The sequence below is a fragment of the Phasianus colchicus genome, chromosome 6 (genome assembly GCF_987193195.1).
Source record: "Phasianus colchicus chromosome 6, bPhaCol1.hap1.1, whole genome shotgun sequence".
NCBI classification, from domain to species: Eukaryota; Metazoa; Chordata; class Aves; order Galliformes; family Phasianidae; genus Phasianus; species Phasianus colchicus.
Window position 1 is genome coordinate 12,576,409 of NC_143441.1, and position 15,898 is coordinate 12,592,306.

Genomic DNA, 15,898 nt, shown 5'->3' on the forward strand with positions numbered 1-15,898 from the left:
TCTTTCAGAGTCAATGGAACACAGGATATTAAGATCTAAAAGCAGTTTCCTGAAGAAGCAGATCTTAAACAATTCTACAAGTATGTTACATTTTTTTTTTTAAAGAAAAAAGCACTTTACTGCACTGTAGAGCTTTTAGCTGCTACGAGTAATAGAAACGTGGGTTGCAGCTTATTAGGAATTGGCTGGAAGTTTGCCAAAAACCACCTTGAGTTAGAAGTAAATGGATTGTAATGCTCCTCTGTGTCAGTAATGGTAACTCATCCATATGTCACTCAAAGGCAAGATATCTTGTCTACTGGATAGGAGGGCTTACAGATGAGATTTAGATTCCCAGCAATTTAAATTCTGCTGATAATTCCAGATGAAGCTTAAGGCAAAAAGGAGCCAAAGGAATACCAGGAGGGCTTGTGTTCAGTATGCTGTTTAGGATATACTGAGTTTTGGCTCTGTCAAGGTTTAAACATTTCAGCTTTTCTTAAGCAGAGGCAGGGAGGAAAAAAAAATTGGGGACCTATGTTTTGGGGAATGGTGTGTTTTGTTTTAAGTCCTTCAGTATTCTATCTCAGAAGTAGCTTTCTTTTTTTTTTTTTTTCATGGCCACTTTGATTTTAACAAGCTATGGACAGCGTAGGAGCAGTTTTTAGTGCGAACATTGTGATTACATTCCTAGAGGAGAAACTGCATTTTGTCTACATGTGGTCTTCTGTAGTTCTAAGAGCATAATTAATACTGGAAATGGTCTTTTGCTTTTACCTTTCACATGAGGTAGTGAGCATGTCCCCAGATCTCCACTTCTACTCTAAATCACAGACTCATAGAATGAATCACTGAATCATAGAATGGTTTGGGTTGGAAGGGACCTTAAAGCCCACCTGCTGTAGCCAGGGCTGCCAGCCATCAGACCAGGCTGCCTGGGGCCCCATCCAACCTGGCCTTGAGCACCTTCAGGGATGGGGCACCACAGCCTCTCTGTCCAGCTGTGCCAGGGCCTCACCGTCCTCTGAGTAAAAATTTCTCATAAATGTCTATGTAAAATGTTTTGATGTTATATGTAAAGGCTGTATTTCAGCGAGAAAAATGTGGCTCTGTGCCTAGCTTTTGTGGTTTCATCAGTGATTCATTGTAGCACACACATTCTTTAATTAGTGCTAAATGCAGTGGGTCAGATACCAGAAGATGTTTAGGCGAAGTCCCAGGAAGTTCCACATGGGCTTTTAATTTGTTTCTGTGTGGGAAGAGCTTACAGGCACAAATTGTCACATTACTGAGCTGAGACCCCCTTGAATCAAAACTGAGCTCTTATTATCCACGTAAACTGTTTCCATGCTGTGCTACATAGAGACCTATTCCCAAAAGCTTTGTTGCTGTGTGATAAATACACTCCATACTTTAACCTCGTTATAGCGTGTCACAGAGGGACCTGAGTATGTTTTTTCTTCCAAGGATATTTACTGTTAGGATATTGACTGTTCTACAGTCCGAATAACGTCATTGATTCAGAAAAGGAAATAACATCTGATTGAGATTGAACGGCTAAGCATGGCATTATCCTGCAGACAATTTCCCACTAAGGAGACGTATTAAACTGTTTTTGTTTTTTTTAAAGGAATAATAGTAAATGAATGAAAAATGGGAAATAAATGCCTACATGCTGTATTTATTAGCAAAACAGATTGCTCCAGTCAGGTTGACCTCTGAGAGAGTTCAGTTTGAGAATGTACAATTGCAAGTGAGAAAAACATTTATTTTGCTGTGGTAATGTTAAGCAGGATTTTGTTCTGAGTGATTTTTTTTTAATCATGTAGTTGATTTAAATTAGTGTGGTTGCTAATGCTTTTCTAAAATTTCAAATATTGATTGCTAAATGAAAACCTTTATTATTTTTCAGCTAGTGAATTTGGCACCGCTGAAACACATCTGGGTTTGAAAATGCATTTTTTAAGGATGTTGCAGTAGGCATATTTGCTGCCAAAACCATGTGTTACATACAGAAACCTGTCACTCACTGCGCAGCTTAATGAAGCAACATAGAGTGCTGTTCCAAGGAAGTCACACATCATGTGCTGAACGCAGATGCACAGTAATGCTCAATGTCTCTGGTTGTTGTTTCAGAGCAGAGGGCAGCAGTAAGATCCAAGCCCGAATGGAACAACAGTCTGCCCGAGCATCTCAACCTCCTCCACAGTTCAGAGCCCCAACCAAGCCAGCAACTGGACCTAAAACTTCTCCTTTGAAAGATAATCCTTCACCTGAGCCTCAACTGGATGACATTAAGAGAGGTAAAGAAGGGTGTGTAACGTCTGGGTTTGGATTGTTTTTCTTCTTTTTAATAAAAATTATGACTTACAATGTATAAAAATGTGTTAGAATGTTCAGGGGTTAGAAGCTGGTTCTTTGCAGTTGGTTTGTTGTCTTTATATCTCATCTTAAAGGTGAGTTATCTGTTCTCTTCTGCCAGCATATAGGTATTTATACTGCAGTGTTTTCTGGTATGAGAGAGCTTCCTCCTTGTAAACTATTTTCTTTCTTCCAAAACTATTTCTCTGATATGGAAAGGCAACAAAAGAAGTGTGAATTCAGAAGACAGAAGTTACTGCAGCTGAATGCTAGACAGGCTGAATGGGTGTCTTAGGCAATGGTGACAACAACTGCTGATCCAAGATCTAGTGAGGCAGTCAAGAAACTTGGGGTTATCCCTGTGTAGAGCAAGGTCAGAACTATTTACCAGGGGGATGGAAAAGCTCAGTGACTGTGTCCTCATTACAGGAACTGGAGTCTGTGCCATATCAAGCAGTGCTATTAGGGGAAGGATGAAGGAGAGAACAAGCCAATCACTTCCAATACCATGGCTCCTCTATAGCTTTTATCACACCTGCCATATACTGCTGTACTTACCCTTCAAGTACGTTGAAGCACTTCAAGGGATTGTTGCCTCAACTGTGTCTCCTTCTTAGGCAATGTATTGTCTCAGTGTTTCACTATGGGCAGGGCTCGCTTTCTTTGCCCAAGTCCTTGCTTTCATGCTGGTGTTATTTTGCTGCAGTTAATACTGTCAGAATGAGGAAGATCTTAAATTTAGATTTTTATTTGGTTCTCTTACTTATCTGGCACCAGACACAATTATATTCTTTTAAGGCTGTTCTTTCTACTAGTGTTTTCTTTCTGGATCTCTTCCCTTATCCCATACAGCTCCTTTTGCCTTTAGACTTAGACTGGGAAATTAACATAGGCTATGTTGATTATTAGTGGGGCTTTTTTTTTTTTTTCTTTTCAGCTCTTGATAATCACTAGGTGACACTTTTACAGCTAAGCTGTCTGTGTGTCTGTATAGGTGCTGACTGGTTTCACTCTTTCACAGCAGTAATATTTTCAATACCTGGATGCTGGTCAGCAGACAGAATCGAAGTCTGAGAGTTTGTTAGCTACAGTTCCCTTAGCTGCATTGCCATTTTTATTTCCCGTGTAATAGGTAAGGAGAAAGCTATCAGGTTATATATCAATTTAAAACTGAATCAGTTGTAAATTTTAAGTGTCTTTATTTATAATGTATAATAAGATACTTTACTTGGGGGCACTCTTCTGCATATATATGGCAATTTGTAAAGGTCATGTTCTTACAGCAGAATAATTATATTTGTCTGTTGTGACATCTGTACTGTAAATGCTATTTTCTAGTGGTCTAAAAATATGTCACATAATTTAGAACTGTTATAGTTTCAGGGTTTTTTTGCCACATGATTGTCTTCTATTGGAAAGTACCTCCAAACAAATGATCTATTGAGTTTGGTTTCCATAATCAAGCTAAAGAACACCTGACTTCTACTAAAAATAGAGTGTTGAATTGGTATTTCATAGAGAGAATCTTTAGAGGCTGAAAAAAAAGAGGGAAAATACCTGGGCAGTTTGCTTTCTGCTTTCAGTATGTGCTCTTTCTGTTTTTCTAAGCATTTCTCAACCTTTCAGCACTTATTATCACTTCCACCATTGATTATCTAGAGCATGGCTGTCCAACCTTTCAGCTTGCCTGGGCTGCATTGTGTGAAGAGGAATTGTCTTGAGCTGCATATAAAATACACATATGACATAGTTAGTATTATATAAGTGACAAAATTTCTTTTATTTTTAAATATTTGTATTAAAGCTAAAAAGAGCAACAAAAACATAAAACTAGTGGATTTTATAAAACTACCTTGGTTTTGTGAAACTAATGCAATCAGTGTCTGGTTTGATGACAGTGGTTACAATTCTCAGTGAGTTCTCCATGTGTCCATCCAATTAGATTTTTGACCTAATTTTACTCTTCCTGTACTTCATCCTTGAAAATATTTGTTCACAAATGTACATACAGCCAAAAAGCGATGATGTGAACAGGGTGTGATTGTGAAGCAAGGGGTATTTCTCTCTGGTCAGATAGAGCATATGAAAGTTTAGAAAAGAGACATGATCAAATTTTGTCTTCAAGTTGAATGTCTGATTGTAGTTCTATATATTTCATTTGAAAATTCACAGGTTATATTTTTATGTTGGTTGAATATGGAGTCACAAATACACACATACACACAAAGGTGATTTTTTTGGCAATCTTGAAACCTATTTTCAAATCTTTATCAAAACAGAAAGCACAACTGCTTTCTGTTTCAGTGTTCACAGGACTGAATTTAGCCAATATATCAAAATGCATAAAATTATTTGCCATTACTTGAGCTTGCCGTAGTTTAAATCTCATTTGGAATGCTACTATGGTTTGAAATGTAGAACAGATAAGCTGATTTTCACCTTGAAGACACAAAATGAGTGGCCAAATCCACACACACACAAAAAAAAAACAAATCACCAACTGTTTCGTAACTTTTTGTGAACTTTTTGAAACGTTGAAAATTACAAAACTTGTCAGCACTGCATGAGTATTGCGGGTATTTCTTCCAAAGAGAACGTGTTAACTTATTTAATAACTTTACAAAATAACACAAGCCCAACTTTAATAATAAAATAAGAAAATTTATGTGTCTGCTTAATAAAACACGTCTTCACAGGCACACAGTGTAGGTGGGTTGAAATATTGTTATGGCCAATGACTGCATTGTGCCAAGTGGCACAACACGTGTAATGTGCAACACATGCAAGTTTCAGTTCGACTCTGTGTGTGTGGTGGTGCAAAAGGCAGTCAGCCCTGCACTGTGCCCATTGCAGTGTTCCACTGTTGCCTGCTCAGTCTGTGTTTGAGCTATGTGCAATTGACTCATGAAAAGTATCTCTAAAAATCAAATAACAACATTAAAAGTTTACAATCTTATGGGGGCTCATTACTGGCTGCCCCAGGTCGTGTGCAGCCTGCAGGTTGGACACACCTGATCTAGAGCATCAGCATTACTAAACCATCTACATAATGAGAAAGTACTTGGCAAAGGTAGGGCTAAAGTGGCACCATTGTATAATGAAAACAATTACGAGAACTTAAATGCAGAAGCTGTAAGATAGTCTTCAGTCCTTTGATGTGTATCTTTATGGTTAAAGACTTTTAAGCTGTGAAGAGATTGTGTTCTTTCCATTCAAGCAGAGGATTTTCTTGTGGTTGAATTAACTCCGGTGTATGAAACAACAAACATAAAGATGAAATTCTATATTTCTTCTTTAATGGACACAGCACTGAACTTAAAATCCTCACAGGAGGTCCTTGAAAACATCGCTGTGGCACTATGACTCTCCCTGCTCCCAATATGCCCTATTCAAGGGTGTGGTAAGACACAGCCCTTGTGATGTTTAACAATAGTTTTAAGCCAACCACAGTGTAGGTTTTTGCTTACCTCCACTACGCTCAGCTGTGCGTTCCTTCAACTCCCCATACAGATGAGCTGGGAAATGGACTTCCAGGTCAGTCAGTCCTTGCATCCATCCTTTTTTACAGATGTCCAAGTAGCAGTGCTTGAGGACAGAGGCAGAACACATGGGAGTTAAACCAGTCCTTTGTGCAAGCAGAGAGGCCTCTGGGAGGCTGTCTGTAGGGTCCTGCACTAGAAGAGTCTTCTGCTGTGCAAGCTTTTATCTTGTCCTCCTGCCTGAAAGGAGGAACAGAGGGGGCAAGAGCCTATTCTTTTGAATACATGGCTATTTAGAATCGAATATCATTAAGCAGTGAATGTTTGCAAAGGTGCAACGTGATAGCCATTTATGTAATGAAATTACTGGCATTCATGAGACGTATTTGACCATGACAGAAATGTTTTTAATAATATTGACATAATTAAAGCACACATTAACTGAAAAAAAAGCATATAAATGTATAGCTGGTTTGGAAACTATAGATTCAGTGCTTAAAAATCTGAGCAGATATTATTTATTTAAAAGGCAGCTGTAGTCTTGTAAGCATTATGCCACAGAACAGTATTTGTCTCTCAAGGACTTCTCTACCAAAATTGTTGCACTTCACTGTGAAGTACTGCCTCTTCTAGCTGCCATGTCTGCATATTCAAAATGCCAAAATCAAGTTGATTTCTCTCCAGCTTGCATACTGTTATTAACAGGGAGTATTCTGCTATACAGCCTTGTTCTCCCCAGTGCTGAATGGCATTATTTCCAAAAGCCTGAGGTATTCTTGCAGCCCAAGGTTAGGGCTTTAGTTAAAATCTTGCGTGGCCTATTGGTTTTGAATGAAGAGGCAAGAACCCTTAGCCACAATTACTAGAAGAGATTAGGCCATTTGGTATAAAATACACACAGAAAAGAGCTCTGCTGAGAAAGGCTGTTGAATTATTATTATTTTTTATTTTAAAAACCGCATGGACTGTCAGTATGAAACAGTAAGCCATTTTCTTTTCCTGAAAGTAAACCTCCAGCTGTAACATTAGAGATGCAAAAGATTCCCCTGGCAATGTCAGCCTTTTCAGATGATGTAGACTCAATTAAGGCAAATGTTCAAAAGTACACTGTGTGAAAAGCTTTCTTAAAGCTAGCTGCTGCACATCCTGACTCTTGTCATCTTTTAAGCCTTAAAGGCTCATCAACATGAGGAGCTTGATCTTGAGGAGCAAAAAGTGGTCTAGGAAATGATTTTTTTTCATTGTTCAGCTTAGTGTATAGGTACAGGTATATACACACACAGCTATTTTAATTGGAAGTACTGCAAGGAAGCATTTAGCTGAGGCTTCCATACCTGTAACTGCACTAAGCATGACAGGCAAGTTGAAAAATGCAAAATCTGACATTTTTAAAGCAGGCCATTTTTTCCTGCAAGGTTTTGGTGTCATCGTTGGCTCAGCCACATTAGCATAAACAATTACTTTTTTCTCATCTTCCCAGAGACAAGACATTTAGAATTCTAGACTCACGGAGCTAAGAGACAAGGCACCTGGAAGGAAGTGGAACAGCCTCTGAGGCAGATGTTGATTAGAAAGTGGCTTTGAGCTGAGTTTCCATCCCTAACTACTGTCACTGATAACACTCATACCTTTGCAATCCTTGCCCCTTCATGGTGGTGGTGGTGATATGATTTATCTGTGTGCGCACTTTACCTTACTGCTTCAGCCAAGATGTCATTCCTTTTGCTCCTTGTATCCAAAGCTCTCATATGGGTTTTTCCAGGTCTCTTCTTTCTCAGCAGAAACCCCCCATTACTGCTACTCATCTGTGTATTAGCTAGGTTAATCTTATTTTCCCAACCATCAGCTTGCATCACTTCCCTCCTTCATTTCTGTCCTCACCTACCATACTGAGCTCAAACTTCTTGTTAAGACTTTTTGTTTTCCTTCTTTACTCTCTGGAGTGCTCTTCCTATTGCATCCTTTCCCTTTCAACAACCATGTATCTTGGATTGCTTCACCATCCTTTTCTGATTCTTATTTTCCCACTATTTTGTAAGCTGCTTTCTGGATTGGTATGTTCTTTCCACGTTTACATACCAAGACACTCCTTTTTGACCACAGACTCTACCTCAGTAAGCGTATGTGTAATTCTCACTCATCATTACAGACTGTTTATTGAATCTTCTTGCTTTGTGGACTGCAGTCTGTATGTGATAGTGCTTGCTACAATCCAGAATATTCTAGCAGTGTATTAGCAACACTGTAACTTACAGCTAACAATTCTTATCCTTATTAAAAGTATGTGAAAATTTCGTATGGTGAAGCTAGGAAAAAAATATTTAAAGGGAAAGTGCTTTTATTCCTGTTTACTTCTCCCCTATGACTTTCTTAGCCTTGAACCCAGAGAACATTTACCATCTGAAACATTAAATAAGGGTAGTTAAGAACAGTGACTTAACTAATTTTTACATGTACCAAACTCCAGCCATGAAATGGATTTGTAAAGCTTGTAAGACTCTGTTGGGAAGAACTAAGGGAGAAAGTCATTACAGAACAAAATAATAGCTTCTGTTGGCCTAATTGCATATTTTTCTCCCCTCTTCCAATGGTCTCTCATGTTATGTCTTAAAGATGAAAAGGTAAATTTTGCCTGGCATACTAGAAAGCACAAAAACCACAGTTGATCTAGTCAGAGATCTAGCTTCAGGAAGTAGATTTGAGGAACAATGCCATTATCACTAAATACCCAGCTGGAGTTAGTAATACAGTTGTTCTCTTTCAATATGCCTTCCTTATCTCCAATAAAGCTATTGCACTTGAAATTGAGCTCTGAACTTTGAAATTGAAAAGTAGCAGCTTCAAAACGGGCAACAGAAAAGTTAATTTCTGAAACCAATACCTGCTGGGCTAGGGGAACTCCTGCCAGCAAATTATGTGGAGGCTGAAAACTTAGCTGTTACACTGAAGTGCTAAGCAGCCCAAGGAAAACTGATCTTATTAAAAAACGGAAGAGTTCCAGTTGCTCACATTTACTCCTGCGTGGTCTGTAGACAGTAAGAATTAAAACATTTTTACACGAAGGAGGGACTCGCTTTGTATGCTCTGGCTATGCCATATCAAGAAGGATGGCCCTAGCTCAGGAGCTGTGCTTCATCTCAGTCTGAGTAACTCTCAAGACTGATCTAAGGTAAATTACTCCTAGTGTCAGTTCTCCATTTGTTGGATAGGCACAATTGTATTTGTGTTGTCTCTTCTTTCATCCTTTTTTCTTTAGCCCTTGAGTTCTCCAGGACAAGCACTGAGTTCTTACTTTGTGGGTGTAGAACTGCTAGCACAGTGAGAGCCTAAATTTTGATGGTTTCTTATATTTTGAATAACACATGTGAATACTGTTCCTTCCTGGAAACCTTCCTACATGAAGTAAGTAGTTAGATACTCAGCTTCGTGCATAGATACAAAAAAAAAAAATTCCTCTAACAGGGTTTGTAATTGCAACAAATTTAACAATGTGGAATGGTTTATGACTTACCTTAGTGTCTGCTTAGTAACTGGCTGTTCAACCAGCACCAGCTTTTGCTGATGAGGCTGTCATGGTATTCCATATTTCTTTACGCTGGTAACTATAAAGTGAAGTGTGACTGACATGAATAACTTCCCAGTTTCAGAGCAGTCCATTTTCCCTGGCTACTCATTAGCTCTATGGCACCACTGTCACCACTCTCCAGTGTGTGAAGGTTCTCATCTGTTCTTGCCTGTCCCACTGCTAAGTTACCTGATGTCATTTATCTGTGTCATGAGTTTCTTTAAAATGAGCTGTATGACTTCGTGCTGGAGCAGTTTCATACACTCTTAAGTCAAAGCAGCTTCTGTTGTTGTCATATGCCTATGCTTTCTCTCTCTCTTTGCATTTACCAAAAGCCTAAATGCCACTGACTCCTACCAGAATTTAGAATCCTTCATGTTTAAATGCCTTTAAAAAAAAATGGGCTTATTTTTGGCCTGTAATGCTCACTAAGAAAATGTGTTTAGTTTGTATTTCAAGCGTAAAAACTTGTGGGAAAATAATGAAGCAGGAAGTGCTTCAAAGCATAAGTGTAAAGTTTATAAATAGTAATAACAGAAATGAAGGTTTTGTGGGACTAAACTTTGCTGTTCTTCTAATTCAGCTGCAACAACTGGGTTGAAAAAATGTCAGGATGGTTTGTTGTTTTTTTTTTCCTGACTCTCTCTTTTTCATATGAGCTATTTTGATGTTATAAATTGTACTTGACAAAACTATTGCATTTTCATATTCTTTTCCCAAATTCCATGAGGCCTTATTCATGGTTCCAACCAGATCAATGTCCTTTTATTTCAGAGCTGAGAGCGGAGGTTGAAATTATTGAGCAGATGAGTAGCAGCAGTGGAAGCAGTTCATCGAACTCAGAAAGCTCATCTGGAAGCGAAGATGAAAGCTCCAGCAGTGAGGGGGAAGAGCTAGCACATGTTTCCCCTTCCCAGCCACCTCACCAGCAGTATAACAATAGGAATGCTGTTGCTAATGGCACCAGCAGGCCACAAGGAAGCAATCAGCTCATGAGCACGCTCCGTAAGTAAAGGCTTCTGTCTTACTACTCTGGGAAGCTGCTTGAAACCACTTATCTAGCATGTCAAGCTAGCTCCATGAAGTACACTTTGCCCAACTGTAATCCCAGGGAGGTGCATTGGCTGAAGTATGTGGACAGGTGTTTTTTTTTTTTTTTTAAGAGAAGGCTGAGGTGTATCTGAAGCTGTGGTGATTGCTTCAGACTGGTCTAAAACCTGTGGGCATTGGCATGGTGACCCCTGTTGACCATGCTGAGTCTCAATTCAGGCCTCCAAGTAGAAAGAGTGGACAGCAGAACGTTAGTGCAGGTGGATATGGTGCACTGGAGGGTAAGAACTATTTTAATGTGAAAACCAGATTAGGCTTTATGCTGGATCAGGTTCGGTGGAGTTAAAATACTACATTTATAAGAAACCATAACTTATCATAATTTATTTTAAATTTCTCCTGAAGCATGTTGGAATATATATCTTGCAGTCCACAAAAAGGGAACTGGTAGAGTTCAAGTGCAGATAAATGTAGGGTTTCCAGCTTCAGGACAAGTTCAGGTATTATACAGATGATACTGAAAAGGCTTACTGGTAAACTGGCAAAGCCAGACAGTGTTCCTGACAGTAGTGAATGCCTGACAGTAGTGAATGCCTGAGGTAACACTTGGGTGAAATCCAAAGTTCAGCAAAGTCGGCAGGACTCTTTCCATGTCCCTGTTTCTGTTGGTGAACTGCCTCTTTGCTTCTTTTGGGTCAAGGCTGCAATACTGCATAGGTTATTCCAGAAGTCTCTGACTCATGTAGGATTTGGGAGTTGTTGAGTTAGCTCCTTTTTTTCGTGCAGTGATTTCTGCCCTGATTAATATTGAGTATGCAAGTCACTGGTGACCGTAACTCAAATTTCCCCAAAAGAGGGAAAGAGATGAAGAAATCCAGGGTGTAGCTGTTGCGAGGCTGCTCTGCAGAGGCCTTGTGCATCTTGGAAGAGCACCCAAAGGCCTGGGTTCAGTAACCAGAACTCAAGCGTGCTTACTGCACGCTTTTACCCCATCCACCTCCCCAGATTACAAGTGCTTGCAAGACAGGCTCTAAGACTGTAGGTTTGATCCACTTCCAGTCCTTCCTGTGTTGGATCTCTGCACTTTGGAGGGCTGCCCTTGGCCTCCCTTAACCTTCATGTCCTGTATCAGCTGATCTCAGCCAGTAGCTTTGAGTTGAAATGGCTCTAACATTATTTTTGGCTTGTGGAGACCTTACACTGGCTACCCAATCTGCCTTAAAACAAAGAAGTCTATTTTAATAAGGTCAAGAAAGCCAGTGAATTCCTCAGTGCCTGGTCCCAGAGCTGTATACATGAGCTTGGTGGGTGGATGCTGTGGAATGCCTTCTGCAGCTGCTAGCAAAAGGAGTGCTGTCCTCCCACTGGGGAGCAGATTAGGTGGTTGTGTTGGACCTGGATCAGGGTGTGTATGAGGCCTGTGCAGTTCTTAATGCTCTTGGGCATGGGGAACAATTCCCTTAAACAGAGATGATGTTTGCATTCACTTCTTGTGCTTATTTATATCTTGTAGTGTACATGTGGCTGTACTTTGGTTTGATTGCAATTAAATGTGCCTATCCACTTCTTGTGTTTTGTTGTTTTTGTTTCCCATAGGAAATGACTTGCAGTTGAGTGAATCTGGGAGTGACAGTGATGACTAGAAGCTGAGCTTTTCCCGCTTCTCTTACATATACATGAAGAACTAAATTACCTTCAAGTGATCATATCGCTTACAAAGAGGATCTGGCACAGGAATACTTCCACGTGTGGAATTTTAATAGAAGGAACGTGTAACTGTAAAATATCAGATGTTGAGGGCTGTTTTACTTTGCAAATTGAGTGTATATTTTGTGTATATTCTTATTCTTTAAAAGCTTTACACAGGTGTGTACAGTGGGGAAGCCAGTATATGCCCCTGTGTTCTCATCTGTTCATTATTTGTAAGCTTAACATGTAACTTCATCATGTCATCTGAAAATTTTTTATTTGTAGGAGATACTCAGTCCATAGTGGAAGATATTCAGCCCATTGTGTCTTTGTTGGGGGGCTTTTGTAATATAGGGTGAGCGTGTGCCAACAGTGAGTTAAAAAAACAAAAAAACAAAAAACCAACCATGCAGAACCTAGAGAGTGCACTGATGTGGGACTGTTATAAATTAAGAGTCAACACTAAGTTGATTTATTTGATTTGGGACTTTTCTAATGTGTTTTTATTGCTATTTATGATTGATTTAATGGACATACTTTTCAATAGTTGGAAAGGATAAATCATAAAACCATGTTTGTCACAAACCTTGCTGCACCAGTGCCTTATAAACAGGTCTTTAAATGGAGCTTCCTGCCACCTCTCATATGGGGAGCAATACTGAAACGTCTTCAGATTGCTTTTACAAAGAAGAGCTATACTTCACATACAGGTCAGCTGTGCTCTGAGGGCAGCTACTCTAGCAAGATATAGGATATACGTCAGTCACCTGAGCACATCCAAGTAAGAACCAGATCAGCATTTTCTCATGCAACTGAAGCACCTAATTTAATTCAGACATTTAGTCCTAGAAATATGTAGGTGCATGATTGCCAATGAAATTGCAGTGTCACAAATAGGAGATAATGGACTTGCTGAAATGGTAAGACCCAGAGCCTTGTTTGCAATTTCCTAAATGATGCAGAAAGAGGAGATGATGAAGCAACTGTGAAACAGCATGAGTCTCTCTCCCACCACAGCTTCCAGGTAGACTTTAGTCAATACTATTTGTTGCATGTGATTTCCATGCTTGGCAGAATTACAAAGAGCAAGAGATGTTTGCTTACCATGAAATTCACCCCTGTTTAAGGGGGCTTAAAGGGTGCTCAGCTGGATTATCATTAACTTTTTGTTCTGATGGAGATGAGTTCCAGGGCAGCCTCTTAATCTTGAGCACAAGGCTAACTTTTTAAACTTCAAATTCAAGTTATGTAGGCTGAGTGACCCTGCAGTTGTGGTGTAATCCAGTCAGAACTTAAACTGGATCGGATACCTCTCCATTCTTTAATGTCTGCTTTGCACTGCTTTTGTCTGATTGTTTGTGTTGTAACTCCTGTTTGTTTACCGAGCTCTTTCCTTTTTTTTAAGGTATCGAAGAGCAGGGTGTCATTGGAAGGGAGATTTTATTAAATGGTTTATTTTTTTGCATTCGATACATATTTAGGCATATTTTTGCATTATTGTACATAACGTTTAAAAATAATTGTTTTTTTAAAGTGTTTTATGATGTGGGTACATATTTTAACATACAATTATGAAATATACTTGATGTAAAGCCACAGCTGATGTGATTTGTTTGGTGGGGTTTTTTTTCTCCTATTCTTCTTCTGTGAGTAAATGTGCTCACAGTGTTATTACTTGTGCTTAAGAGAAAAGTGGCAGTGCGACATTTCCATTGCCTCATTCATTGGCTGCACATACACTCTAAAATCCAGGACACGTCATAGGAAGTTTACTAATTCAGTATGAATAAAATACGTGGAACTTAAGAGGATAAGACAACAGCGGGCTACACTGATTTGAATCACCACTTCAAGTGTGGTTTAAATCAGCAAGCAGGAAAGCTTCATTTGCACAGTCAGTTTCTGCCTTGCTTTGTGTTTGTACTCAAGGTCATGGTTTACTGTTACTTTCCATTTCCTCCCCTCCAACCACAGCAGCATATTTCCAAACAGATGCCCATCACTGCTACATTTCAGCCACCCTTTGTGTCCCCTAGAGGTGTGTTGTGTCAGGATTGCAGCTTGTGGGCATTTCAGCCGTGCCGCGCACCCAGTCTGTGACAAACGGCTGCCCATTGGGCTAGTGAGAAACATGGCGGCCCGCAGCTTGGTCATGGCTGTAAGCCAGTCCCTACATGTGTGGGACCAGCCTGTCCCCTCCCTCCCATTGTCACAAGTGTCTCCAGGCCACTGAGAAGCTTTCTGGAATCTCTACCCTGCCCACAGGTGTGTCTGATGGAGGTCAGCCCTATGGAAACATCGGTGGGCAGCTTGTAAGGCAGAAAAGCCAGCTGCCCCCTCCTTATGTGTCCTTTAATGAATGTCAGTGTTAGAGCTATTGCCAGCCTGAGGTTTTGATTGGGGCTCCCAAAGTTTGATGTCTTGTGTGCTAAGGAACCCTAAACGCCACTTATCTGTTGTTGGCGATTTGCAGCAAGTTCTATTCAGATGGAAATGGCAATTGAAACAACTTGCAGAAAAGCAGTTATTTGGAATTCTTTTAGTTAGTTGACTGGGGATATATTTAACAGGCTAGAGGAATAAATGGGCTAAAATACGTTTTGATGAAACCTCTTAATGGAGCAAAGTGTTCCCGATGGTTCTATCTTAGCACTAGCAGGTCTTAGCACCTTAGGCTAATTTTTAACTCGTAAACACTTTTATATGACAATTAGTTTCAATGTGAATAAACAATGCATATGGAATGCAATTATCAGAATGAATTGAATCGAAGTAAATACTTCTTCACTTTCATGGGAGAGCTGCCCTCTGGCTTTGGTGAGGTCAGCATTAGTCTCTGATGGTTTCTTCTGTTCAGTGTCTTCCTCCAGTGCAGTGCTTTGACTTGCCTTAAGACTTCACCAGCAAACAGGGCCTGCTCATGACTTCCCTTAACTAGAATTGCTTTAGTACTGATAGTCAATAATGATTTAAATTGTAATTTATGACAATCTCATTGAATCCATACAGTCAGTTACTTCCTTATTTCTTTAATGTAAATATAAAAGATTGACTTGCTGAGAAGAACTAATAGGGGAATCATAGTATTCTTGAGCGTTGCTCAGAATAACTCAAAGGGGTGATGCTCCAATTTTGAGGCATTTTGCCTAGACTGATTTTCACAATTTGCATTTTTACAGACTACCCATATGCCTGCTTGTGGTTATGTATAAAATTAGTTTGCTGGGCAAAGCTTTATAGTCTTTCTTCCTTCGAAGTTTATTTATGCAAATAAAAATGAAGTTCAACAATCCATGCATTTATTTCTTTATTTTTTAATTTGCAAACTAAGAAAAGTGCCTGGAATTGCATGTAATGGAGAATACTTATTTTCAGTAATTGCCTGATTTATTCGGGTTCAGCTGGTAACAATGAGTGATGATGTGTTGAATTCACCTGGTTATTTAGAGGTTTTTATTACCCTCCTGTCTCCAAGTACACAGATAGGGAAGGAAAATAAAAGTGGTGTTGAAACAAAAGCTGAAATGTTGGGAAATCATTGGGACAAACAAGTAAATTTAAAGTAGTTGAATGTCAGTGTATACCCAAATTGTATACCCAAATCTTGTCCTCAGAAGATAAGCTGACTGAACGCAGCTCTGGCTTATGTGAGAAGGGCAGATATAAGGAAGTAGCTTTTTACGATAAGGCTGATGATGCACTGGCACAGGTTGCCCACAGAGGAGGTGGATGCCCCGTGCCTGGAGGCGCTCAAGGTCAGTCTGGATGGGGCTGT

The 15,898-nt window shown here is 39.6% G+C and overlaps 1 protein-coding gene across 3 annotated transcripts in view; it reads left to right on the forward strand.

Annotated features, from left to right (window-relative positions):
- The window catches only part of EAF1 (ELL associated factor 1), a 22,298-nt gene extending 6,863 nt beyond the window's left edge, over positions 1-15,435 (forward strand). The window contains exons 4-7 of one of the 3 annotated variants that reach the window (XM_031590288.2): positions 2,116-2,282; positions 2,770-2,905; positions 3,362-3,472; positions 10,159-10,286. In XM_031590288.2, coding sequence (XP_031446148.2) covers positions 2,116-2,282; positions 2,770-2,905; positions 3,362-3,425 — 367 coding nt within the window. In that variant the 3' untranslated portion in view covers positions 3,426-3,472; positions 10,159-10,286. Of the gene's footprint in view, positions 1-2,115; positions 2,283-2,769; positions 2,906-3,361; positions 3,473-10,158; positions 10,390-12,030 lie in introns of those variants that run through there. The other 2 variants (XM_090142473.1, XM_031590289.2) reach the window with 2 other exon arrangements.
- The last annotated feature ends 463 nt before the right edge of the window (positions 15,436-15,898 follow it).